At 40.9% G+C, this 26,439-nt stretch overlaps 3 protein-coding genes across 4 annotated transcripts; 2 read left to right on the top strand and 1 right to left on the bottom strand.

The window, feature by feature from the left end:
• Positions 1-2,539: 2,539 nt before the first annotated feature.
• LOC309517233 (olfactory receptor 14A16-like) lies at positions 2,540-26,047 on the top strand. Of its 2 annotated transcripts, XM_082196373.1 has the most exons (4): positions 2,540-2,705; positions 3,756-3,882; positions 22,774-22,868; positions 24,392-26,047. In XM_082196373.1, exon 4 carries the CDS (start codon positions 24,399-24,401, stop codon positions 25,380-25,382), a length of 984 nt encoding a protein of 327 aa, XP_082052499.1. In that variant the 5' UTR covers positions 2,540-2,705; positions 3,756-3,882; positions 22,774-22,868; positions 24,392-24,398; the 3' UTR covers positions 25,383-26,047. The 2 variants fall into 2 exon arrangements, with proteins under 2 accessions (XP_082052499.1, XP_082052500.1); XM_082196374.1 differs by lacking the exon at positions 2,540-2,705 and having other exon boundaries at positions 3,722-3,882.
• LOC309516568 (olfactory receptor 14C36-like) lies at positions 8,874-9,818 on the bottom strand (the record flags this gene model as incomplete). Its single annotated transcript, XM_082195329.1, has 1 exon — positions 8,874-9,818. The coding sequence occupies one exon, from the start codon at positions 9,816-9,818 to the stop codon at positions 8,874-8,876; it is 945 nt and encodes a 314-aa protein (XP_082051455.1).
• Positions 16,433-17,413, top strand: LOC309516569 (olfactory receptor 14A16-like; the record flags this gene model as incomplete). The annotated part of the gene is made up of 1 exon (XM_082195330.1): positions 16,433-17,413. The coding sequence occupies one exon, from the start codon at positions 16,433-16,435 to the stop codon at positions 17,411-17,413; it is 981 nt and encodes a 326-aa protein (XP_082051456.1).
• Positions 26,048-26,439: the final 392 nt, after the last annotated feature.

Raw genomic sequence — 26,439 nt, forward strand, 5'->3', positions numbered from 1 at the left:
GTCAACAACAAAGAGAGTGAATTCTAAAGCAGTATACCTACTTTTGGGCCACTCTGTATTATCCCTTTTGCTCACGTTTCCACACCTACAGCTACATTCCCATATTCTTTTTGTTCTTAACATCCCTTTCATATCCTCATGTGGATCAGGTGAACAGCAAACTTTCTACATGAAACTGAGGGTGATAATAGTCTTTGTAATAGATGGCTCTATGACAACTTATCTATCTTATTGCAGTCCAGTGTATAAAAATTATCAGCATGTCCTCACATTTATTTTTGCCATTCATGAGATCAATAAGAATCCCAGGCTGTTGCCCAATGTCACTTTGGGTTTCCACATCTATGACAACCTTTTTGATGCAAGAACTATATATGAGACCACCCTGGACCTACTGTTCTCAAAGCAAATGAATGCAATTAATAATTATGATATGAATAAGGATGTGTTGTCTATCATTGGAGGTCTCACTGTAGAAGATGCCTATCAGATGGCCACCATCTTGAATCAGTACAAGATACCACAGGTGTGTTTGTCTCCAGTCTTCTTATCTGCTCCTTTACATGAATGGAATTTGTGACTATGCTTAAGTTCTGTGCAAACTGATGGTTAGCTCATTCACACATACAATGTAGCTCATGCAATTAACAATGCAAACCTTTATATACATCTAGTCAGAAGTAGCATCTACTTCATTAAGTTGAGCTTAGTCTCTGAATTATTCAATTAGAGCAAGAGCCTAAAATATTCTGTTGGAAATCACATGCTGGGATGTGAGTGTGGAAGTAATATAGAAAATCTTATTTCTAAAGAATATTCAGAAAATTTAGTACTACTAGATACCTAATGGGCAATTTCTTGTTATTTCTCTAAGCTCTAATAAGCCTTGTCTCCTGTATTACAGTAGCTCACTTATGGAGCCTATGACACAAAACTGAGCAGCAAAGCACATTTCCCTTCTTTATACCGAATGGCACCAAGTGAAACTATTCAGCCTGTTGGGATTGTCCAGATACTCCTTCATTTTGAATGGACATGGATTGGCATCATTGTTTCAGATGATGATGATGGAGAAGACTTTGTGCAGATTTTAACACCTCTGCTTGCCCAGAATAGCATTTGTGTTGCCTTATTGCTGAAGATAGAAAGAGCATCACAAGACCGTGATGAGGCCTTCAATACACAAATGCCAAAGATTGATGCAGCACTTCAGTCTGAAGTCAATGTGTTTATTGTCAGTGGAAATTATTATTCTCTGTGGGACTTAAAACTCAGAGTACACGTTTGTGACCTTTTCAAAATAATTGATATTAGGAAGGTTTGGATTATAACAGCTCGGTGGGATTTCACTCAGGAGATAGATTTATCCTCTGGTTTTGAAAGGGCTTTCAGTGGCACCCTGTATTTCTCAGTACAGAAACATCCTGTTCCCAGATTCCATAATTTTATCAAGAACTTAAATTCGGATGAATCACTCATGCACTTTCTATGTTTGTTCTGGCAATATGCTTTTGACTGTTCGATTCCTAGTGAAGGGTTTACACGTTGTCAAATGTGTGAAAGATGTACAGGAAAGGAGAAACTGGAAACATTGACTGCATCTAGGTTTGAGATGGATATGACTGTTGAAAGTTATGTTATCTACAATGCTCTCTATGCAATAGCTCATGCTTTACATGCCATTGATGTTCCAAGCCAAAAACTAATGCTGGCTAATAAAGGCAAATTCAAACCCTTGAATATTCAGCCATGGCAGGTAAAGTCTATCATTCTGATGAATTTCATTTTGCAGGTGAAATCAACTCTGATGGTTAAATTTTTAGCACACTCTTATAGCCATGATATTCTCTAGAGATCTTTTAGTGGAGAATTAAATCCAATGGATGTGCCTTGGCTCTGTGAAAGGGTGAGGTTTTCACATTCCCAGATTGTATTTTGTCATTAACCAGCTCCTTGAGTTCAATCAACAATTCCCTGATTGCTCTGAGCCACAGATCCTGAAATTGCCCAATATGTTAAAGGAAGGAAGGAAGGAAGGAAGGAAGGTAGGAAGGAAGGAAGGAAGGAAGGAAGGAAGGAAGGAGGGAGAGAGGGAGGGAGGGAGGAAAATCAAGCTGACAAGGTAGATGTCCTGAGCTCAAGTGGAGAGGCATAGGAGAAGTGGAGTGTCTTCCATTTGGATGGACATATTTAAGTTTTAATCATGGTGAAATATTTTCCCAGAGCACCCCAATCACTGACATGCCTTCCCCTGGAAATTTTATTTATATCCCACCCTCCCCAGCCGAAGCCAGGCTCAGAGCAAGCTTTGCTGAATGGGAGAAAGCTCTCATAAGGCTGGAGGAAATGTCCTAAATTCTACATTTTGGCCTGATCCAGCAGGCTCCTCTTATAATTTAAAATGTTTGCCTCTGACTGAATGGTAGCTTAAACAGATTCAGAATAATAAGCTCAAATTTACAGACACTCAATAATGTTCTTTCTCAGTTTAGGTCCATTCTTCACTGAAAGATGTTCATTTTAACAATGGTGCTGGGCATGAAGTCCTGATAGAAAATGGAGAAGTTTCAGCTGGCTATGATATCATCAACTGGGTTGTTTACCGCAATCGAACTGGTCTCAAACTCCAGGTTGGAAAAATTTCAGCAAATCATAGTTTCACTATCAGAGGGAATATGATTGTGTGGAATAACAAATTCAAACAGGTAGGCATTTATATATTTCACAATGTTTAGGAAACAGCCATTAAACATGCCCCAGGTGATATTCAAAACATAAACACTACAAACTCCTCTCTCATGCAGAAGGACATTTTGTGACACTTGTAAAAATGCCAGATTCTTCAGATCTATGTATGTTAGGAGACATACAGAGTAAGCTGATTTTAAAGCTGACATTGTCCCCCATAACCTCTGAGTGGTTAGAGATTCCACTTAGTTCCAAGCATGCTGTGTTTCCTTCTGGACGATGAGATGGTGTCTATATTATATATCATTTATTTACACATAAATACATAGGCACAGCAGGATCTCTGCCCTGTAGCTTGCCTTCTTATGTCACATAATGCCTAACTTACCCTCCTAGCACCTCCTGCACTATGCTTCTGCACACATTATTTCCCACTCTCTATTCTAAATGCCAGGCTTATATATGCAGAGCAGGAAAGGCCTCATTAAAATGCCTTTTCACACTTAGCCCTTTGATCATGTGTTGTCTTAATGACCCATTACACCAGGCTAACACCTCAAATAAAATTAACTCTTAACACATACTGCATCCAGAAATGACAGGTGTCTGGTCCCAGTTTTATGGCTCTGATTCCCTTTGGGCGACATCAGTGAGAGCAAGAGGAATGTATTGTCATCTGGGCAGCCCAGGACTTCCATATACACTGCCCAGCCTTGCGTCCCGGAGAGGTCACTTCAGTACCACTAACACAGCAAAAACGATGCAGTTGTTCAGACTTCATCCCCAGAGGAACACTCTATTGTCTTGAGTCAGACATATGCCAAAAGAACAGACAGCAAACTCACAGGAGTCTGATGCCCGCAAACACATAACAGTATCATCAATTTTTGATGCTGTTTACAATTCAGTATGTTGCCATTTTTAACTGCTTTGCATTACAAAAAGGTGCCCCATCAGAGAATGGAAGTCATGTTTTCATGCCCCAAAAAGAGAAAAAATATAAATGTAGTAGTTGGTCTGAAAAGACTGGTGCCACCTTCATTTTAAAAAACTTTTTGTTTGAACAGACACCACCTCAAGCAATGTGTGTTGACAGCTGCCTCCTTGGATACAGAAAGATGGTGCAGGAAGGGAAACAAGTTTGCTGTCATGACTGTGTCCCATGTCCAGAAGACATGATATCTAAAGAAACAAGTATGAGACATCAATTTTCATTGGGTTGTGTGTCGGGGTGTGTGGATATATATATATATATATATAGAGAGAGAGAGAGAGAGAGAGAGAGATTCATTTTTTCGAATAAAGTAACAACATATAGAACAGTTAGATAAAGACAAATGAAAATGAAATGAGATACATTGCACAGATTCCAATCTGATTACCAGTCAAAGCAAAAGATAATCACACCTGCAAAGGGGAAAGTCTAAGGAACTAGCAGGGCCAGTGGGGAATAGGATCCAAAGCCCAGCTGGGTCACATGACCTTGCAAACTGGTGTAAATTAAGCTAGCAACAGTGGCGCCAACTTGGATCCCAGATTATGGATGCCCAGGGTGGTGCTATGACGTCATGATGTCACATGTGTGCACCGTGACATTATGATACCACATTGCACGAACTGTAGTGGCAAGTGGGCCTGGCCCAGACCCTGAGACGTGGACACGAGCAGTCTCCATTTTTCAATCTCTGCAAAAATAAATCCCTTCACATGGCCCTAACTCCTAGGCTCCCCTACCCACCCACACAGGATAACTGTTATTCCACACACCTACAAAGAAAAGTCAGTGAAGGAAATCCAGGCATGCACATTTCATCCACCCTGGCAAAAAGGAGAAAATTGACAGTCATTAAATGGAAACCACAATATCATTTTAAATATACCAAGCAGCTTGGGTACCAAGAGGAGATAGCCCAGGTAGACTCGGAAGCATGTCATTCTTAAAAATTAAAAATAATGAGAAATACAATGTTTATCATTACCTCATTATCTTCATACACTAAACAATGAAATATGAATGGGGTAGACTTAATGATGTTATGTTTGCCCCTTTTAGATGCAATTAATTGTGCCAAGTGCCCAGAAGACCAATATCCAAATGTGGGAAAGGATGGATGCATCTACAAAGTCAGAACTTTCCTAACCTATGAGGAGCCATTGGGAATCGTTTTAGTTTTCATAGCTCTTTCCTTTGCTGTGGTCACAGGTATGGTGATATACACCTTTATGAAGAACTGGAATACCCCCATTGTCAAAGCCAACAACCAGAACATTACCATCACTCTTCTCATCTCCATCCTGCTTTGCTTCCTTTCTTGCTTACTCTTCATTGGCAAACCTGAGAAGGTGACTTGCCTTCTACGGCAAACAGCCTTTGGCACTGTGTTCTCAGTTGCAGTTTCTTCTGTGCTGGCAAAGACCATCATTGTGATCCTGGCCTTTCTGGCCACAAAGCCAGGCAACACAATGAGGAAATGGCTAGGGCAGAAGGTGGCAAATGCTGTTGTTCTCTCCTGCTCCCTCATCCAAGTAGGCATTTGTACCGCTTGGCTGTCAAGTTTTCCTCCATTCCCAGATCTTGACACACACTCTCTGGCTGGGCACATCATTGTTGAATGCAATGAAGGTTCAATCACCTTGTTCTACTGTGTCCTTGGCTGCCTGGGCTTTTTGGCTATCATCAGCTTCACTGTGGCTTTCCTTGCCAGAAAGCTGCCTGACTCTTTCAATGAAGCCAAGTTCATCACGTTCAGCATGTTGGTGTTTTGCAGTGTCTGGGTCTCCTTTATTCCAGGTTATCTGAGCACAAAAGGGAAATACATTGTGGCAGTGGAGGTGTTTGCCATCTTGGCTTCCAACACCGGCCTTTTGGCTTGCATTTTCTTCCCCAAATGTTATATCATTGTTCTAAGACCTGATCTAAACACCAGGAAGCAGCTAACAGGAAAAGGGAATTGATTATTTATCCTTATTATAACCTTAATTGTGTGTGTGTGTGTGTGTGTGTGTGTTTTGTGTACTTTCAGTCCTTCTCCATTTTCTATCTAGCTTTCATGCAATGTATTCATTGAACTGTATTTGTAGATCAATGCTTCTAGTGATGTTGGTTCTGTGTAATCGGTTGGATTCATCATGTCACAGTTGACAGTTTGGTTTCAGAGGCATTGTGGGGTGGTGCTTTGAATAGAAGTGAAAATAATAGCTGTGCATCCCTGCTGTTATAAAACATCAAAAACTTCCATAGATATAGCAACACTTTCGCAGCCCTCATGAATATATTATTATTGATTTTTTGTGGGTGTGGCAGGGGGGTATGCTGTATGCTTGAGCTCCTTTACAATTCCTGGATGCAATACGCATCCAGTTCCTGGAATATCAAAGCTATCTTCCTGGTGAGATAATGGCCCTTTAGGTATGGGCCATTAAGGTAACAAAGGGAGTTGTTCTGTGGCATATGGCAAATGGGTTGAACCGCCTTCCTCAACTCACTGGTTAATAGAAATACAAAGGCCATCATAGAGAGTTGAGTCTTGGAAGGTATATACTAGAATCTGGAAACTTCAAGTTGGGCAGCTGGGAAAGACTGATTTCTGTTGAAATCCCAGTATGTGGCTCTGGGAGCAGCAAGACCCTCTTGGAATGTTAATGCTGTGAACCCCTTCATCACAGGCTAAGGTTCTACATATGTGCAAATAAACCCCTTAGCCTAAAGACACCACATTCTCCGCTGTACCTCATTCCAAAGGAAACAGAGATCCTGGGTAAGCACCTAGGACCCCTGGAATCTCGCAACACTTGGTGATTGGAGTGGTATGCAACAATATGGATCTGTCCTACACTTCTTAAAAGCTTTTCTTTTCTTTTCTTTTGCCAAACTGTCTGAACAGACAGACACTCTCCCCTTTTTCTTGAGGAAATTTCAGGAAACTTACTCCTAAAGGGAGGGAATACAGCTGGATATGGCTAGCCTTCCTAGCCAATCACAAAGGAGACTGGCATCCTGGCATTCAAGTTTGAAACATCTACTCATTAGTCTTCCTTCTTCTTGCAACATCCAGGCTCCCAGAATTTAGGTGGCCTAAGCTGGGTGGATGAGGTGGCTGAGTAGAATTTTTATTTAGAGGCAGTGGCGTAGCATGGGGGGTGCCAGGGGTGCCAGCCGCACCGGGCGCAACATGGGCAGGGGGCGCGCTCGCACTAGCAGCTCTCTGCCCCTACTAAAATCCACGGCTTGGCGAGGAGGTCGCGGAAGGGGGAGAGCGAAGCCTTCTGCCGCGGGCAAAAAAAGGAGAGGAAGCCGGGCGGGCGGGCGGGCTGGCTGGCTGGCGGGGGTCTGGCTGCGCCTGCTGCTGCCTTTGCTGCTGCTGCCGGGGCTTTGACAGCTTGGCGAGCGGAGGGAGAGGAGCTTTATGGTAATTGCGGCTCTCTCTCCACTGGCCGCCTGGGTAGTGAGCCGAGCCGAGCCGGGAGTCTGGCGAGGGGGCGGGAAGAGACTTTTCCACCTCGCCTTGTCAAAAAGGAGAGCGGAGTCTCCTCAGGGCGCCCTCAGGCAGGGCAAGGCAAGCAGAGCGAGGAGGAGAGAGAGGGGAAGTGGGGGGGAGCAGCCAGGAAACGCTGCGGTAAGGAATGAAAAGAGGCAGCTCCAGGAGAGTGCGGGGGAAAGAGAAGCCTCGCTGCTGCTGCTTGGGAGGGTAAATTACTGTACTTGCCTTGCCCCGGGTTAGGGGGCGCAAATTAATTGCCTTGCCCCGGGTTAGGGGGCGCAAATTACTTGCCTTGCCCCGGGTGCTGTTAACCCACGCTACGCCGCTGTTTAGAGGGGGCTGCCTCTGTCTGTGTTGGAGAAAGAGGTTTGGAAGAGAGATTCCTAATCTCCAGGACAGTGATACCTTGAGTTACAAACGCCTCAGGTTAAAAATGCTTCAGGTTACAAACTCTGCTAACCTGGAAGAGTTACTTTGAGTTGAGAACTTTGCCCCAGGATGAGAACGGAAATTGTGTGCCGGCGGTGCAGTGGCAGCAAGAGGCCCCATTAGCTAAAGCACGCCTCTAGTTAAGAACAGTTTCAGGTTAAGAATGGACCTCCGGAACAAATTAAGTTCGTAACTAGAGGTACCACTGTACAATTGTGATTGCTACCAAGTACATAGTTAGATTTATACCTGCCCCCATCCATCTTTAAACAAACATTCCATATGAAAATACTCAGGCGAGAATGAATTACAGACACTTAGCTTTGCAAATAAGTGAATTGTTGCAGTTGTAGTAGTAGTAGTAGTAGTAGTAGTAGTTGTTTATATACCACGATATACCTACAGGTCTCAGGGTGGTTTACAGAATAAAATCAAAAAATAAAACCACAAAAAACAACAACAACCCAGTAACACCCACTGTGGTTTACTCACAGAGTTTCCAGCAGTGCCATGAAACAAATTTTCATCAACTGGGAGTAAAACAAAGAAGAAGAAAGGTTCCAAACGTCTTAAAAAGAAAAGTACTTGGTTTCTTTACAAAAAGGATCATATAGTCTTTGGGTTAGCAAAGCTTATAAAATCCTTTCTTAGAGAGATTCTTCATTTCACATGCAGTATTTGCCAAGTTGGGAGCCAAACTATGGCTCCTTCTTGTATTGGTCCAAGAAGCACACAAAGACTGAGAAGGGGGAATTGGAGGCTGCTGAGAGCCTGCTAAGCCACAGCCACTTTAAACATGAGCTCAGGGCTCAGGTTAATGCTTTTTTATATATACAAATAGAATGCTCCACACAATGGAGACCCCTGATAAAGCAGAATACTTGATAGTGTGAGGTGTTCTATTCACATTAAGATAAATGGATGTGGATGCCCACTGCAGTGGGTGGGATTTCGTGCACAAGGATGTTGAGATGGGGTGTCCATGTACAATCTTTGCCTCCATACATCGATACAATGTCCGTATGCTTAGGCGAACTGGCATTTATCATAAAATGATGGGCAACCTTGGAGCCCCTATGGTTAGGTAGAAAGGCAGCATACAAATATTTTAAATAGGGAAATAATTATTAGCAAAAGGTTGTCTCCAACTAAGTTCTACTCTAAGTAGCCCCATTGAAATTAATAGTTGGACGTTTGTTATGTCAATTCATGTCAATGACTCTGCTCTAAATGTGAAAGATATTGGACACAACCCTAGTAGTCTTCCATCTGAGGTCACCAGGCAAAATTCATTTCTATTATTTTTTTTTGAGACATTTTCCGCAAAGCACCTTGGATCTCGTTGTTTCTCAGGCTATAAATTATGGGATTCATCAGAGGTGGCAAAATGGCATACAAAACAGCAGCCAACAAATCCAGAGATGGAGAGGACAAAGCCTTTGGTCTCATGTAGGATAGCATAACAGTAGAAACAAACAAAGAAAATATGGTCAAATGTGGGATACAGGTGGAAAAGGCTTTATACCTTCCCTGTGCTGACTGAATCTTGAACACTGCAGAGAAGATATAACTGTAGGACACCAAGACGAGCGAAAAGCAGAACAACCCCACACAAAAGACACTGGCAAGCGTGAAGCGCTCACTGGCTTCCGTGTTTGTACAAGATATCCTATATAACTGAGGGATATCACAGAAATATTGTTCAATCACATTAGACTGGCAGAAATGTAGCCTAAATGTGTTTACAGTGTGGATCACACCATTGAGGACACTGCTGAGCAACGAAGCAGCTGCCATTTGAAGACAGGCATTCCAGTTCATAATCAGCATGTATTGTAGAGGGTGGCAGATTGCTACATAACGGTCATAAGCCATAACAGTGAGAAAGGACAGCTCAGCCCCTGCAAATGTGACAACCAAGAAAACCTGGGTGACACAGCCAGAGAATGAAATCACATTGACATTAATCAAGGAATTGACCATGGATTTGGGCACAGTGGTAGAAATGTAGCAGGCATCAATGGAGGATAGGAAAGCCAGGAAAAAATACATGGGAGTATGAAGATGTTGGATTCGGGTTATGGTTACGATGATGAGGAAGTTCCCCATTAAGGCTGCTAAATAAAGAGAGAGAAACAACACAAAATGTAAGATCTGGAGCTCTCGAATATCAGAAAACCCTAGAAGGATGAATTCTGTCACAGATGTTTGGTTTACCATTCCTTTGGTTGGAAAATATTCTGTGGAGAGAACAGGAGGAAATGTTGGCAAGAAAACAAAGACTTTGCAAGTTTCTTTGTCACCATTGTGTGTTTAGCAAACCCACTATGAACTTTTATTTTTTGGTAAAACACAAAGTGTAAAGCAAAGATGTGTAAGCGTGGCTATATAAGGTGGTTGGGAGAAGAACATTATCTAACTGAATGGCTTTGACATACAGTGGTACCTCGGGTTACATTCGCTTCAAGTTACATATGCTTCAGGTTACAGACTCCACTAACCCAGAAATAGTACCTCGGGTTAAGAACTTTGCTTCAGGATGAGAACAGAAATTGTGCGGCATGGCGGCAGCAGGAGGCCCCTTTAGCTAAAGTGGTGCTTCAGGTTAAGAACAGTTTCAGGTTAAGAACGGACCTCCAGAACAAATTAAGTATGTAACCAGAGGTACCACTGTACTCTAGATTCCTAATTCACAGTTTGTCTGTGCTTGGGAGATGGAGGGTCTTCCCTGTTAACAGAACAACTTGAATAATTAAAATAGAGTCCAGAGATAAAATGAAACAAAAACAGTGCATAATTTGAGCAGAGGGGGAAACAGAGGGATTTTGTCTTTTTTATGTCAGGCCTTTTACAAAAAAGGCAGATGTTCAACAAACATACAGAGGAAAATTCCCTCAAAGCTAACAAGACAATAATAACTCATGTTATATCAGCAAGGATCATGCCATTCTGATGGGTAGGTACACAACATCTCCTCCTCCACCACCACTCTCAGCAGAATTAACCCTTGAGTTACCAGCTGAATGATCCCTGCTGTTGTTCTTCCAACAGTTCCTAGATATTTTATGCTTATACTTTAAGTAGCAAACCAGGAGTTCAGAGATGGCAAACCAGGCACCATTAAGAGGTTTGTGGATTACAGCTCCCATAAACCCTGTCCATTTACCATTGTGGCTGGGTTGATGGGAGTTGCAGAATCCGGAATCTGGAGGGCCACAAATTTCCCATCTATGTACTAGTAGAATATACATATAATTGGAAGAAAAGAAAGAAGAGATCATGAAACAAGGAAAACTGTCTTTCTTTTCTACATTGCAACTTGTTCATTGAATTAGCTGGTTATATTGTCAGTCTTAAAAGAATGTATTATTTTGCTTTTCAAATCTCATTTGCCACATTTCTTTCCTACAATGTACATCCTTCCTTTTTATTTAAATTTTTGAATCACAGTTTCTTATCAGTTTGCAGGTCTTCTGCATTCACAATCTAGAATGGTTTAAAATTTAATGGGGAGGCTGTAGCATTACTGTCACACTACTGTGACTAATGACTAGTAAATACATTCTTTATAAGCAATCTACATATTTTCAATAGCAGTTGATGAAATTTGGGCACCAGTAAGCCGCACGTTTGTTTTCTAGTTCCTCACTGAATTGCCTCCTACTATAACTGTTCAAATTCACAATTAGCTAGAGAAACAAAAACCAGAAAATCATTTCCAAACCTTAATTTACCTGTTAATTTCTCTTAAGAATGCCCTTTTGATATAATAATGCAATCGCTGTGTTTATTTGGAGACGATTGATCTATCTCTGCTCGTGTTCAGATTTCAAGAATCTGTTCTTCAGAAATCTGCATATGTAGCAGCAGAGACCCAAAGGGAGAAATTAAAACAGAAATTGAGTAGCATGGACTTACCCACAAGGGTGTTGTGGATGTCTACAGGGCTCTCACCACAAGAACCTTCGAAGATAAAGCAACTGTCTAATAACCACTTAACAGAACACAAAATAATGAAACATTTTCATTTCTTTAAAGCTCCACTTATAGTTTTGGTCTCCCTGGTTTACTGCCTTTTTGCCCCTTTCCTTTTCAGGGGCCTTGATATGCTCTAGAAGGTCATCCTCAATCACTGTTTCCATTGACATTCTGTGGAGAACTGTACAGTTCTATTCAAAGTGCATGAAAACAAAACAAAGGGGTTGAGAAGCTATGGAGAACAAGGAAGGAACAAAAAGGAAATGGGTATAAGTGTGGCTCTCTTTTTTTAATAGCACAAAAAGTCTTTTCCTTCCTTCCTTCCTTCTGACAACCTGGAGGTGTGGTGGAGAGGCTTATCCAAGATGTTTAATATGGTAGTGACAGCCTCATCCAAAAAACACATATCAAGGACATTTATCTATGGAATGCCTGAAAGAATGGACTGTGTGGAATTTTATGAGGATTTGCACATTGCCAATTAAAGAGAGCTCAACTTTGATTTATTATGGTTTTGATAAGACACCAGGTCGTTAAAAGCAAGGAGATGAATATTGGAAGTGGTTCAGAAGTCACAGCCGGACCTGGACTGCTTTTGATTTCAAAGCAAGATGGAGAGTTGTGGCATACTTGCAAAAGAGCTCTGGGCAGAGGAAAGGGAACTGATTCCAATATGAACAAAAGAAGAAGGAAAACAAATACAGTGGTACCTTGGGTTAAGTACTTAATTTGGACGTCCATTCTTAACCTGAAACTGTTCTTAACCTGAAGCACCACTTTAGCTAATGGGGCCTCCTGCTGCTGCCACACCACCGGAGCACGATTTCTGTTCTCATGCTGAAGCAAAGTTCTTAACCCGAGGTACTATTTCTGGGTTAGCAGAGTCTGTAACCTGAAGCGTATGTAACCTGAAGCATATGTAACCTGAGGTACCACTGTATTCCACACAGCTACATGAAATAAATTCTCTCTGCAAGGTAACTGATATGAATTTATAGAAACATCTTTGAAAGTCATTACATCAGTGGCTGCAAGAACAAAGGATTAGATCGGAATAGTGGAACTTGGATTAATTAAAAGAATTGGCGCAGGATCAAGGGAACAATATCAACTCCTGACAGCCGGAACACAGGAAGTCAGCCAAAATGTTTAATTCAAACTGTTTAATTGGCTTGTATTGAGATTGGGCATGATTTGGAAATGTATTCATGTGGTTACCATTGGATTGTTATTAATGAAAAATTAATAAAAAGTATTTGAAAATATAAGCATAAATAATGCTTGTGTGTGGTCTACTTCATCACTAGGGCTTCAGGAATGAAACTGCATTGAGGAGAAGCCAGCCACAGAACCCGTGGCTCCACGCTCAGTTTCCTCTGCCCCCTGAACTGTTAACATTTCACTGCTCCATTGCTGGATGTGTAATTACATGTCTATGTTTAGTTTCCAGGTTTGGAAACTGTGAGAACGGAAGCTAGTCTTATCTCTTCCACTCTTTTGTACTGTTGTACTTTCTCTCTCTCTTTTGGAAAAAGAAGAGAGGAAACTCCATGATTCCTTTGTCCTGTATATATTGTTTAATAAATACTTAGAAAGCACACACCAAGCTCCACTTCATTTCTGCTATACTCTGCTGAGTTGAGTCATTGAGTGTGCACGCAATCATCTGATATGTGTCGCTGGGAGCATGCCAGGACTGGAGATTTATGGACGTCCCAAGCTGCGCATCACCAGGAAGGCACCGGAGAGGCACCCCCCCATGGGGGGGCCCGCCCTCAGCCCTAGCTCAATAATTATTTGAGGGCCACAAAGAGTTCAGCCCCCCCCCCGGGCTAGGACCCATGTCTCCTGCACAGTTCACAAGTTGTTATTAATAAAGTGGCCCTAGTTTAAACCCACATCTTTTGTCCTGCCTATTTTTTTCCCACCTGTCTCCTCATGAAAACAAGACAGTGGTGGCAATCTTGGTGTGTGTGTGTCCCCAAACCTTCCCCTCTCAATTCTTCATCAATCTCTGTTCTAACTAAAAGGCTAGTGCTGGGAATCTTTTTTCCTGGATCATCTTGTGGAGGCCATTGAAGGCCCATATGTATCCAACCTGTGGTCTTTTGTAGAATGGGTTTGACAGTGATGATGAGGGGTGGGCTGGAGGGTTTCCTTGCAAAGCATATGCCAAGAAATGTAAAAGGGATTTGCTGGTGAAGACCAGTAACATTCCCAACATGCTTCCCAATTAAGTTTGTCACTTACCATAATATATACCATGGTTCCACCACTGATGAATCCAGTAACTTACAGCTTGAGAAGCAAGGTGGTAAAAGGTGCTTTGTCAAAAGTACTGGGTTTGAGGCACTCTTCTATGAATGCCCCTCTCTAGCTTTTTTCTTCAAATGTGAAGGGCCTAGATATGTTTGCTTAGTTTTCTCTGTTGCTCCAGATGGAAAGACCTGCATCAAGAGGTTGGATTTGCAACAAAGGACATTTTTATGGAACATTGCATTGGCAGTAAAATAGGTTTTGTCAAAGGGTGATGAAGTCCTTTTTAAGGACCTGGTGCTAACAACACCAAGGTCATGGGTTTGGCTTCTGTATGGGCAAAGAGGTCTTTGATTCCTGCATTGCAAAAGGTTGGACTAGATGACCCTTGGTGTCCCTTACAACTCTTACAATTATATGATTCTATGATACTTTTTTAACAAGACAGTTAGTGTGTGAGATAGCATCTAGGTGTAGGGCAAAAGCATCAGGAACATTCAGGCATTCTGGAGAGCCAATGCCATTCAGTGTAAAAAATGCTGAGCTACATACACCAATGGTCTAATTCAGTACAAGACAGCTTTCTATCTTCCTGTAATCTGTAATTCTCATGAACTTTTGTCAGTCTTTACTAACCATATTAGCAAAAAACAGAATTAAAGTTGCTTAGTATGCCTTACTAATGAGAAGTCTTGGATTCCCAAGAGAGCAGATCTCTAAGAACGCAAAAGGGACATGATTGTCCCTTCCCACATTAACAAATTGATATTGTCATCATAGATCCACATGCAGGGTTTTATAAAGTGCCATGTATGGCTCAACTGATACATGTTCAATACTTCCACTGAAGGGGGGGGGGAGAGAATATGAAGCTGAGAGAAATTTGTGAAGAAAAAAAGGTATGCTATTAGGTGCTTACATTTTTCTTATGATCTTAGTAGTCAACTGCTCTCAGTATAAAACAATGCACTCTCCTTCCTTTCCCCTCTCTCATTTTTTTCTTTCCCATACATTTGCTCCTCCCCTAGCACTCTCTATTGTCAATGAAACTCAAACAGAACAGAATATTACACTTCATTTTAGATGCTAAGAATGGGTAAAGAGTCTGTTGTGCAGTCTTTGATAAGGATGGATGAATCTCTCAATTTAGATTTTTCTCCATTTCTCATTTTTACAATCTTAAGTTCTCGTTGCACTATTTCCACATCAGTTTGTGTGTGTTTCTTGCTGAATAATCTGAATGAATATTCATAAAAATTGCCATGCACATTTTTATCTTTAAATATTCATTTTCACACAATTATATCCAGTACATACATTTTACAAGAACTTTCCCCAAACACAATATATCTTTGTACACCCCCCCCCACTAACATTCACTGTTGTGTGCATTTTTATTGCAGTTTCCCTTAATATACACTATACAAACATTTTAATGTAATTTTTTTTTTGGGGGGGGAGATTGCAGAACTGCACTGCAAAATACAGAAAAGTGCAGATTTCCAAGTATTTCCTAGATTTCCTAGAACCTTAAGGTTGTTAAATTAACGATAGAAAAAAGAAAGTGCCTGTACTTCTTCACATAGTGTATCCTTTAGCTATGGAATTCACTTCCACAAATTGTAGTGATGGTCACCAACTTGGGTGGCTTTAAAAGAGAATCAGACTAATTTATGAAACAAAGTGCTAATGGCATCTACTGGACATGATAGCTCTGTTCCACCTCTAGTGTCAAAGACAGCAGTCTGCCTCCAAATATCAGTAAAAACTAGGGATTGCTCTTCAACTCAGGCTTCTCATAGGGATCTGGTTGGTCACTGTGAGAACATGATTCTAGAGGTCTTTTGCCTGATCCAGGTGAGGTCTTCATATGTGTTTAGTTACATACTGGCAAATCAACCAAGAATGCAGCCTGCTCCAGGTTGCCTTCCTAAATATATCAGGGGTGGGCAGCCCCCCATGCCCTTTCCCCAATTGGTTTGTGGGTAAGGCCTGCCCATTTTGAAGGTCTGGCACAGCAAGGTGGAGGGTGGTATTAGGCAACAGTCCCCCTCCCCCAGCCATGCAGGTAGGTGGTGATTTCCCCTGTCTGGACATGGCCGTGCTGTGTGGCAACCCCACCCCCACCGCAGCCCCAGGTGAATGGATATTTTTGTGGATTTGGGGCTCTACTATAATTTTTTTTTCACTAAAGTATTGAGAAAGTGCACCTCTCAACAACCAAATCAGAATGAATGTTCAATAAACAATGGCTATTATATCACCTTTTTGTAAAATTTGAACAAACAAATCAGGATGAATTCTTAAAAAAGAAGTAGAAGTGATCTAAGTCAATGTATACTCGATTACAGCAATCACTTATTCTTCCCCTGCCTGACCCTGTCTCATTACCAATTCTAAAGTTGCTTCCATCTGCATATTTTAGATTATACCACTACCTTGGTGTACAGACCTAGCATAACTTCCTTTACCAAAATACATGATGTATAGCTGTAACTATTATTGCTATTTTAAAATCAAAAGTGCAAGTACAGTAGGTCCACTACTTACAATGTTTCAATTTCCTCTTAACACCTGTCCTGTTTCCTTCCACAGAAAGCATGGATACTAAGGAGCAAAGCATAGTTAATCAATCCTCTCTGTCAGGATTTCTTCTAATGGAATTTTCAGAAGTAAGGGAACTACAGATTCTACACTTCTTTATGTTCCTTGCTTTTTATCTGGCAGCACTTACAGGAAATCTTCTCATCATCTCTGCAGTAGCCTTTGACTCCCACCTGCAAACACCGATGTACTTCTTTCTCATGAACTTAGCTATACAGGACCTTGGTTCAGTTTCAGTGATTATGCCCAAATCCATGGCCAATATCCTCTTAAATATTAGATACATTTCTTACCCAGGATGTGTTGCTCAAGTCTTCTTCTTTCTCTTCTTTTTAATATCTGATTTCTTTCTCCTCACGGTTATGGCATATGATCGATATGTTGCCATTTGCAAACCGCTACAGTATGAGATGTTGATGAATATGCAAGCCTGCATCCAAATGATTATTAGAGTATGGATCAGCAGCTTTCTTTGTGGAGTGTTACACACTGGATGTACCTTTTCTTCCCCCTTTTGCTCCAATGTGGTCAATCAGTTTTTCTGTGAAGTCCCACATTTGCTTAAGATGGCCTGCTCTGATTTGTACCTTTTTGAAATTGGAGCTATTGTGTTAGGATCTGTCACTGTGTTAGGCTGCTTCATCTTCATCATTGCAACCTATGTGCACATCTTCACCGAAGTGCTGAAAATCCCCTCTGTTGAGGGAAGGCAAAGGGCCTTCTCAACATGCCTTCCCCACCTCATTGTTGTCTCTATATTTGTGTTCACTGGCTGCTTTGCTTACCTCAAGCCCACCTCTAACAGTCCATCACACTTGGATTTGGCATTTACCATGATATATTCCATGGTTCCACCACTGATGAATCCCATAATCTACAGCATGAGAAACAAGGAGGTAAAAAATGCTTTGTCAAAACTACTGGGTTCAAGGCTCTCTTCTATGAATGCCTTCTCTATTTTTTTTCGTCAAAGGTGAAGGGGCTGGCTATGTTTAGCTTGGTGTTCCCTTTGCTCCAGATGCCAAGACCTGCACCAATAGGCTGGATTTGCTACAAAGGATATTTTGATGAAAGATTACTTTGACAGTAAAATAGAGTGATGTCAAAGGGTGATAAAAATGAGTCATTTTTTAAAGGCAAATGCTGGATGGCCATCTGCTAGGGATGCTATGATAGGGGTTTTCCTGCATCAGCAAAATGACATTTTAAGTCACTTTCAACTCTGATTTCTGTGAAACTCACCATTTATTTTATGGGTGCATTTGGGTGTGTAGACACAAAATTCTCTATGTGTTCACAAAGTCATCCTCCATCCATTCCTCCAGGTCAGTTGCACCATTTACACCTTTGTTGTCTGCTCACATTGGCTGGTGTTCACCATTGCTTCTGTCTTGACTGGATTTATCTTTAGTTGCCCTTCCTCAGTTAAACAAAATTACAGTGCAATTTTGTCCATGTCAGATTGTACATAGTCACCACTGAATTCAATTAAGTTTACTTCAGTAATTAAATGGCTAAAGATTGTACCCCTGACATTCATTTAATTTGGGTTCAGGGCTCTGGCTCAAGGCACAAAAATATTTTTTCTGTGTCTAATGTGTTTATAATATCACAAGCTTTTCCTATAAATGTGCAGTATTTGTAAATCCCAATGGGGAACTGATGTGATGTTTACACTATGTGCACATATTTAAGCTGTAAAGTTTAGAGTATTAGGTTTTTTTAATTATTAAATGCTGCCTAATTACTCACATTTACTGTTTAATTTATAATACATTTTGCACCTGAAATATATTTCAGAAGTTGAGAGTACTGTAAATTAGACATGTTAAGGTTTGAAATACTCTGTAACTCAAAATTATTCTGAAGTGTTCATAAGTAAAGAGGCATCTATACTACTTTTCTCTTTATATGTTAGTTTACTGTTTGCTCTGTAGACATTCTAATTCTTATAAATGTAAGCTCATGGTCTGTGTAATCCATACTGGATTTATATCACTCTTGTTTATTGTACTCTGAAAAACAAATCTCTGTTATTTAGAAGTAGGGAGACTAACAGCACACTATTTGGAGGCCCCCCCCCCCATTTTTTCAGACCTAGCCAAGACTTTTCTGAATTTGACAAAAAGTACAAAAGAGAATGTTGATTCCATGTTTGGATGAGACCAGACCCAGTACCTAGTCATCATGGTGATCGTTTGATGAGTAAAGTGGAGAAATAGCCCTACTCTTCAGCTCGTCTCCATGAATCAACTGAGAAGTAGGTGTTCTTTGAAATGTGTGCCTCTCTGTTAGATTGTGGGGTGACTGCACCCATCACCCACATTTCTTTTTTTGTATATATAAATTTCTTATTAGGGTTTTCACATTTTTTTTAGACAAACACAAAAACATAAACAACTACAAACCGACACTACACACAAATAACAAGTATAATTTTAAATCCTTAATTTCTTAACCACTTTCCCAGACTTCCCCCACCTCCCCTTCTTGCATCCCAATTCCAATAATTAACTCAGCAAGTTCTTATCCCCAAATTATCCCTTATTAACATTTTACTTAATTTGTCTTAATTAACCAATTTTATACTTCTAAACCTCATTTTAATACTTAATATTTACCCCTTTTTCTAAGGTCGACCCAAGTTCCCTTTCACGAGTTTCCCAATTTTTATAATAATTACAAAACAACCTAACAAATAAAAGCATATAATTATACCCCTTTGGATTCCAAAACTCCCCCCCTTCCCCGGTTTCGATCCCCAGAAATTATCCTTCAGTCTATCAGTTCTCAGCCTGGATCTCTCACGTCCGAGGCCCTTAAGTCTCTTTCAGTCCCTCTCAGCCGGTTTTGTTGACAGTCCTTCATGTTGAACATAGAGTCTCGGAGCAGCTTTGACCCACTAGGATCTATATTTTTTCCAACCAGACCTCCATATTCCAAGAAGGAGTCCAGATCCTGCTTCTTACTCTTTTTAAATACAAATGTCCCAAATGTCCCAAACACTCCAGTTTTCACCTTTATCAAATTTGTAATCCATAGGTCTTCTGAACTCCCCATAGGGAAAAGTCCCCAATCTTCATTCTCCATTTCAAACCAAATTTTCATCATCCAAACCTTGCTTTCCTTATATTCCATCTTAACAGGCCTCTGGTTGTTCTTTTTCACCTGCAGCATTTCAGCTCCTCCTTCACACTCCTCTGAAACAACACATGTTTCTTCTTTTCCAGCTGCAGACTTTTCTTGAGTCAAGTCCTTAACAGCATCAGCAAATTTGTTTACTTTAAAGTTCAAGATTGTAAGATTTGTAGCCATAACTTCACTCTGCTCTTGCAGCTTTCCCAGGAAATGAAACACTCTATCCAACTCTGCCTGTATTTTTCCATCTGTAGCCATTGTAATATCTCAGAACCCCCTCTAGAGGGATTCTGGTTACTAATGTTCTTTCTCCAACAATCAGGTTATTTTGTTCTTATTTCTTCTTTGTTTTCAAAAGCTTAAAGTCCAATGTAACAAAAATAACCGGTAAAAGTAGCGAAAAGCAAAATTTCCTGACTTTGACAGCTCATTTGACAGCTGTCAAACTCTATATATATCCTCCACAGGCTCTCTCGCGGATCGCTCCCGGATCCGGGGGGTTACACTTCGGCTCTCACGATCGATTCTAATCCTCCAGCAAAAAACTTATATAGCCAAATCGTGAAATTAAAAATTTTTGTCTCAAAGAGAGAAAGACAGTCTCTCGACCTTAGTTATCCAATTCTTGCTTTAAATTGCCTGCAAGGGGGGGGGGAGGCGGACTTCCTTTTGACACCTCCCCCGGTCGTACCGAATTCAATTAAAAGAAAATTTTAACTCCGATTTCCGTATTACTCACGGGTTGTTACTTTTGTAGTCCAAATGATCAAGGAAAGAAGTCAGCGCTCTTCAGCCATGGCTTGCGGCTTCACTCCATGGAAGAAGCGGTCTACTCACAGCACCACGCCGCTCTCCGTCCCCCGCTCCGAAGCCTTTAAAAAGCCTTCGCAAATGGTGTCCGCCAAGTCACCAAGTCCACAGACTTCAGCGCCTGTGGTTTCTGAGGGTCCCTGCATCGCCGCCGCGGCAGGACCCCTCTTCCACAGAGCCGATTCCCTCCGGAGCTCGGAGGGAATCCGCCATATGCTGATCGCGCTAACCCGGAAGTCCCCATCACCCACATTTCACCCCTGGAGGGTTAACCAAGGGTAAAAGAAGTCCTGGTTTAGCACAAATATTGTGAAATCCAATTCAGATACCAACTAGGATAAGACTATTCACTTAGAAGGCATGTTGGAAGATGAAAGTCTTCAACAGATGCCAAAAAGGCAATATAGACGTTGCCTAATATATAAGTAGAAGGATTTCCACAGGGTAAATGCCACCACACTAAAGGCCCAAATGGAACAGATCTGCTGATGAAATGGTATCTGCAGGAGACCCTCTGTTTACAGCAACCTTCTCTCTCCCCCCCCCCATCCCTGTGTATTATTTTGGTGTGCCTGTGTGTTGTTTTGGAGTGACCATTAGCTTATTCTGGCTGGGGCTGATAGGAGTTGGTCCAAAACATCTGAAGGGTACTAGTATGGGGAAGTGTGTTTGATCATATTGAAATGGGTTCAAATTCCCACTCACACAAAAAGTTCACTGTTTGACCTTTGGCCTTAGCTAGTGTTTTCCTTACAGTTCCTATGAGGATAAAATGAGGGAGCAAATTATGTAGGTCAGTTGGAGCTGTTTTGTGGTGGGATGAGATAAAGCTACCTCTTTGGAATTATTATAATAGTAATATACTATATTATTAATATAGTATATTATATAGTATATTAATGGGACGCGGGTGGCGCTGTGGGCTAAAGCCTCAACGCCTAGGGCTTGCCGATCGAAAGGTCGGCGGTTCGAATCCCCGCGGCGGGGTGCGCTCCCGCTGTTCGGTCCCAGCGCCTGCCCACCTAGCAGTTCGAAAGCACCCCCGGGTGCAAGTAGATAAATAGGTACCGCTTACCAGCGGGAAGGTAAACGGCGTTCCGTGTGCGGCTCTGGCTCGCCAGATGCAGCTTTGTCACGCTGGCCACGTGACCCGGAAGTGTCCCCGGACAGCGCTGGCCCCCGGCCAATAAATGTGAGATGGGCGCACAAACCCCACAGTCTGTCAAGACTGGCCCGTTCGGGCAGGGGTACCTTTACCTTTATAGTATATTAATAATAATATACTGCCTTTACCCGGAGGTCTCAGGGCAGTTCACAGAATAAAATGCTATCACCATTCACTTCCTATGAATGGAGGAGAGGGATAGATGGATCAAAAAAAGATACCTTCCTCATTTGAGAAAGGGAGTAGAGCTAACTTGACTTTCCCCCAAACACCTCATTCCATAAATCTATGTCCCTGATACTAATTAAACATGCGGCTGTAGCCATTCACCTTGCTGCAGTTCCTGTTGTGGGTGCTTCTAAAAATGGGCATATGTCCATCCTAAGCTGTTGTTTCTTTGAATTGTCATATCTGAAATAATTTTGTTTCTGTACAGCTCTACTACTGAGAGGCTTTCAATTCCTCTGAAACCAAATCTCTAGGAACAGAAATGAGTTATTAATAAATCTCCTCCCCATGATGACAAATTTTATTGCCCTTATAGTTCCAAGTGTAGGAGTATTTTTATATAATTGCATGTGTAGCTGGTATGATATACAATCGTTTAATTTCACTGGAGGAGAAAAAGTGGAAAGAATTCTACGAAGAAAAATAGTAAGCTGTTTAGTGTGGTTTTTTTGTTGGTTTTTTGCAATTGCACTCTATATGAAAATAATGAATCTCCCCTCCCCCTGTCCCTGTCTCTCTATCATAGTCTTTCCTCCACTTACTGTATAGGCGCCGTGTCCTGAAAGTTTCGCTGTATTCTTGAGTCTGGAATTGCACAAAGTACTTCAGTGTATGCAGTTTGTCTATTTTCTTGAAATATTCAGATATTTTCACACAATCAAGTGAATTGCAATGTGGATTAAATAAATCTGCTGTATAATCTCCATCTTGGAGGGCTACAGGTTATCAATAGCAAGACTGAATATTAGCATTTAATGTCAACTAAAAATTGAATTGGACACTACGACAGTGTGGTGTTGTGGTTAAGAGCGGTGGACTCATAATCTGGTGTACTGGGTTTGATTTTCTCTGAAGTCTATCAGCCCCACTCACCTCACAGAGTATTTGTTGTGGGGGAGAAAGGGAAAGGAGAATGTTAGCTGCTTTGAGACTCATTAGGGTAGTGATAAAGCGTGATATCAAATTCAAACTCTTCTTCTTCTTCCTCACCTGAAGTATCTTAAGGAGAGGACTTTTCTACATTAAAGAAAAGCCTTGGAAGTTTGCTAAATGTAGTCCAGTGTTCCTGAGGAAGGATGTGTACATCTCAGGTAGACATTTTCTGAAGTATTGGATATATACTGTGAATGAAGCCTGGATAGCTAAGTTGGTTAGAGCATGGTTGCAGGGTTGATCCCCGTAGGGGACGGCTGCATAGTCCTGTATTGCAGGGGGTTGGACTAGATGATCCTCAGTATTCCTTCCAGCTCTATGATTCTATTATTCTTTTGTGTCAGATTGCTGAATAACTTCACATTGTACCATGTGAAGCCTGGATTAAAAAATAATAATCCATTAATCCATTTCAACCCAGCTAATAATTACATCACATATAATTTTGTGATGTCAAAAATGTTGTGTTTCTGAGACAGCTACTTTTTATTTGTGCCTGCCATACAGCTATCAGGTTCAACAAGTCCAAATTCCTTTCCTTGCCCACATTCTCATTCTTCATTTCCCTTTTGCTGTTCTACAAACATTCCTCAACCATCTATATGCTTCCTTTCTTTGAAACCCTTTTCTCTTTGGTCAAAAAGAGGCAACCAAAGGGCTTCCAAGGGAAGGGGTGGGATAGCTGGAAACACCTTTCCCATGATGAGCTGGGAGAGCTCAGTCGGTAGAGCATGAGACTTAATCTCAGTCATGGATTTGAGCCCCATTTTGGAGGAAAAAATCCCAGCATTGTAGGGGGTTGGACTAGATTTCCCTCTTCCAACTTTACTGCTCTATGATTCTATGATATTACTCACAGTCCCTCTCCTGCAGCTTTTTGCAAGGCTTCAAAGGGTTCATTCCTATCTTCATGTAAAGCTCAGGGGGTGGGATGAAAGAAAACCTGTCTGAAATCCTGAAAAGCCACTGCAAATCAGTGTAGAAAACCTCTGTAGGACACTACAGTGTCTGGTAGCAGCTCTCCAGGATGTCAGACAGTGACATTTTTCAGTCCATCTTGGAGATGCCAGGGAGTGACTTGTGTAAGCATGAATGGAAGGACATATCTGTGAGTGGGGGAAAGTATCAGTAAGTTGGAGGCATACTCTGATTTTACTAAGCAACTGTGCCTGATGAGAAATCAAGAAACACAATGGATCAGTAAAATCCCCCTAGTTAATTTGCTAAATGTTAAAGATGACCAGTTTGGGATGGTATGAGTTAGTTCTTTTTCCTTTTATAATTGAGCTACCACATTATTTTCACACTGTTAGAGAGGCAACATTAAGATCGTCTAATTAGGCGGTGAATGTGGACAACATTCTTGGGTGTATGAAACGTGACTTGAGTTTACACACTCAGGGACTCGATGACTGGAAGGTGGGATATTTGGCAGTTGATTTATGGAAACTTCAAACTGTTAAATGACATTGTGCTTTAGTTACATCAAACTAGTATAATGAGTTTGCAAACATCAATTCTAATAATACATTACACATATTACAGTTATCAACATCAGCTTTTCTTCCTCAGAACATTGCCTTATTCTAAATTAATTTAGATTAATAATAATAATAATAATAATAATAATAATAATAATAATAATCTCATTTTTAACAACTGTTCTTCTGTTACTTTCCAGAGGCAGCATGGATGTCAAGGAGGAAAGAATAATGAATCAATCTGCTCCATCAGAGTTTTATCTGCTGGAATTCTCACAGATTCGGGAACTGCAGATTCTACATTTCTTTGGATTCCTTGCTTTTTATCTTGCTACAGTTACAGGAAATCTTCTCATCATCTCTGCAGTAGCATTTGACCACCACCTGCACACTCCTATGTATTTCTTTCTGATGAACTTGGCTATACAGGACATTGGCTCAGTTTCAGTCATTATCCCCAAATCCATGGCAAATTCCCTCATGAGTACCGGACACATTTCTTACTCTGGCTGTGTTGCTCAAGTCCTCTTGTATGTCTTCTTTGTAGCATCAGATTTCTCTCTTCTCACAGTCATGGCTTATGATAGGTACATTGCCATTTGCAAACCATTACATTATGAGATCCTGGTGAATAAGGAAGCTTGCATCCAAATGATTGTTAGTGTATGGATCATCAGCTTTCTCTATGGAGTGTTACACACCGGAGGTACCTTTGCACCTAAATTTTGCTCCAATGTGGTCAATCAATTTTTCTGTGAAATCCCACATTTACTTAAGATGGCCTGCTCTGATTTGTACCTCATTGAAATTGGAGTTGTTGGGTTAAGTGTTGTCATTGGGACAGGAAGCTTTATCTTCATCATTGTATCCTATGTGCAAATTTTTACTGCAGTTCTGAAAATACCTTCTACTGAAGGAAGGCAAAAGGCTTTTGCAACTTGCCTTCCACACCTATTAGTTTTCTCCCTATTTATATTCACTGGATACTTTGCTTACCTCAAGCCTGCCTCTGACACCCCCTCACATGTGGATTCGGCATTTGCCATGGTCTACTCCATAGTTCCACCCTTGATGAATCCAATTATCTACAGCATGAGAAACAGGGAGATAAAAAATGCTGTGTCAAATCTAGTGAATTTGAGGTTATTTCCTTTGAATACCTTCTACAGTCTTATGCTGCTGCAAAGGTGATTTCTATGTATAACTCTTATGATAGAAAACTGGATGCCTTATAAGGATCGGTTAAAGGAATTGGATATGCTTAGTGCAGTGTTCTCTGTTGCTCAAGAAGGACAAGAGCCACACAAATAGGTTCAAATAATAAGATTTTGTATATTTTGTAAGTAGATTTTGATTTGGAATTAGTTCCTGATAGAACAAGTTGTTTGGCAGTAGAGCAGACTTTATCAAAAGTGGGTTTCTTGAGAAGCCTGGGTGGCTGTTTGTCAGTGATGTGGTAGTAGTGGATTTCATGCATTGGCAAGAGATTGTACATGTACAAGATAACCTTTGAAGTAGCCAACCAGGGCCAGACTTAGGGGTGCACAAGATGGGCAGTCATCTAGATCACCAAGGTTAGGGGGGGCACCAAGCTGAGCTCACTGGCTGGGTTTTTTATATTATGTACTGTCTGTAGTAAGCTAGGGTGGCAAAAAGCAAGTATTTATAACCTTTTTTTCAAGATTCTGTAAATTGTATGGGCACTAACTTTAAAAAAAAATGGTCTTCCTTCAATTAGCTTTAAAGTAAGCTTCTGTTTCAGTGCTAGGTAAAAGAATCAATACAACGCAGTTTTACTTTGAGGCCATGTTACCAAGCACTTAGAATTTCAAAAAAGGTAAATACCATAAATATTATATAAATAATAAAAAATTAAAGTTGTAAGCTTTAATAATTCAGGTGGGTACTTTTTTATTTATAAATGTTTATTTATCTTTTCAAAGATAAATATAATGAATATTCTAAAATAAAGAACGCTAACCAAAAGAATCCCAACAAAATAATAGTTCCATTGTGTTACGTAGTGCACTGTCACTGCTCAGAATGGGACTTCTTAAACTTTGGATTGTGCAAACTGTAGCACAATGGCTGAGAGACCAAGGTTTAGGACAATGTTGTTTTCAATGGATAGTGTAGCAAGTGTGTTTCTCATCTGCCATGGCATATAACAAAGACATTTTGAATAGATGCAGCAAGCTTTGTTTACCACTAGCAACCTAATCTTAGCATGTAATTGTCATACAGGGAC

This window comes from Podarcis vaucheri (genome assembly GCF_965113315.1).
Source record: "Podarcis vaucheri genome assembly, chromosome: 13".
Lineage (NCBI taxonomy): Eukaryota > Metazoa > Chordata > Lepidosauria > Squamata > Lacertidae > Podarcis > Podarcis vaucheri.

Excerpts from the sequence above, each read along its gene's own strand:
- LOC309517233 (XM_082196373.1), top strand. The coding sequence starts at position 24,399 with ATGGATGTCAAGGAGGAAAGAATAATGAATCAATCTGCTCCATCAGAG.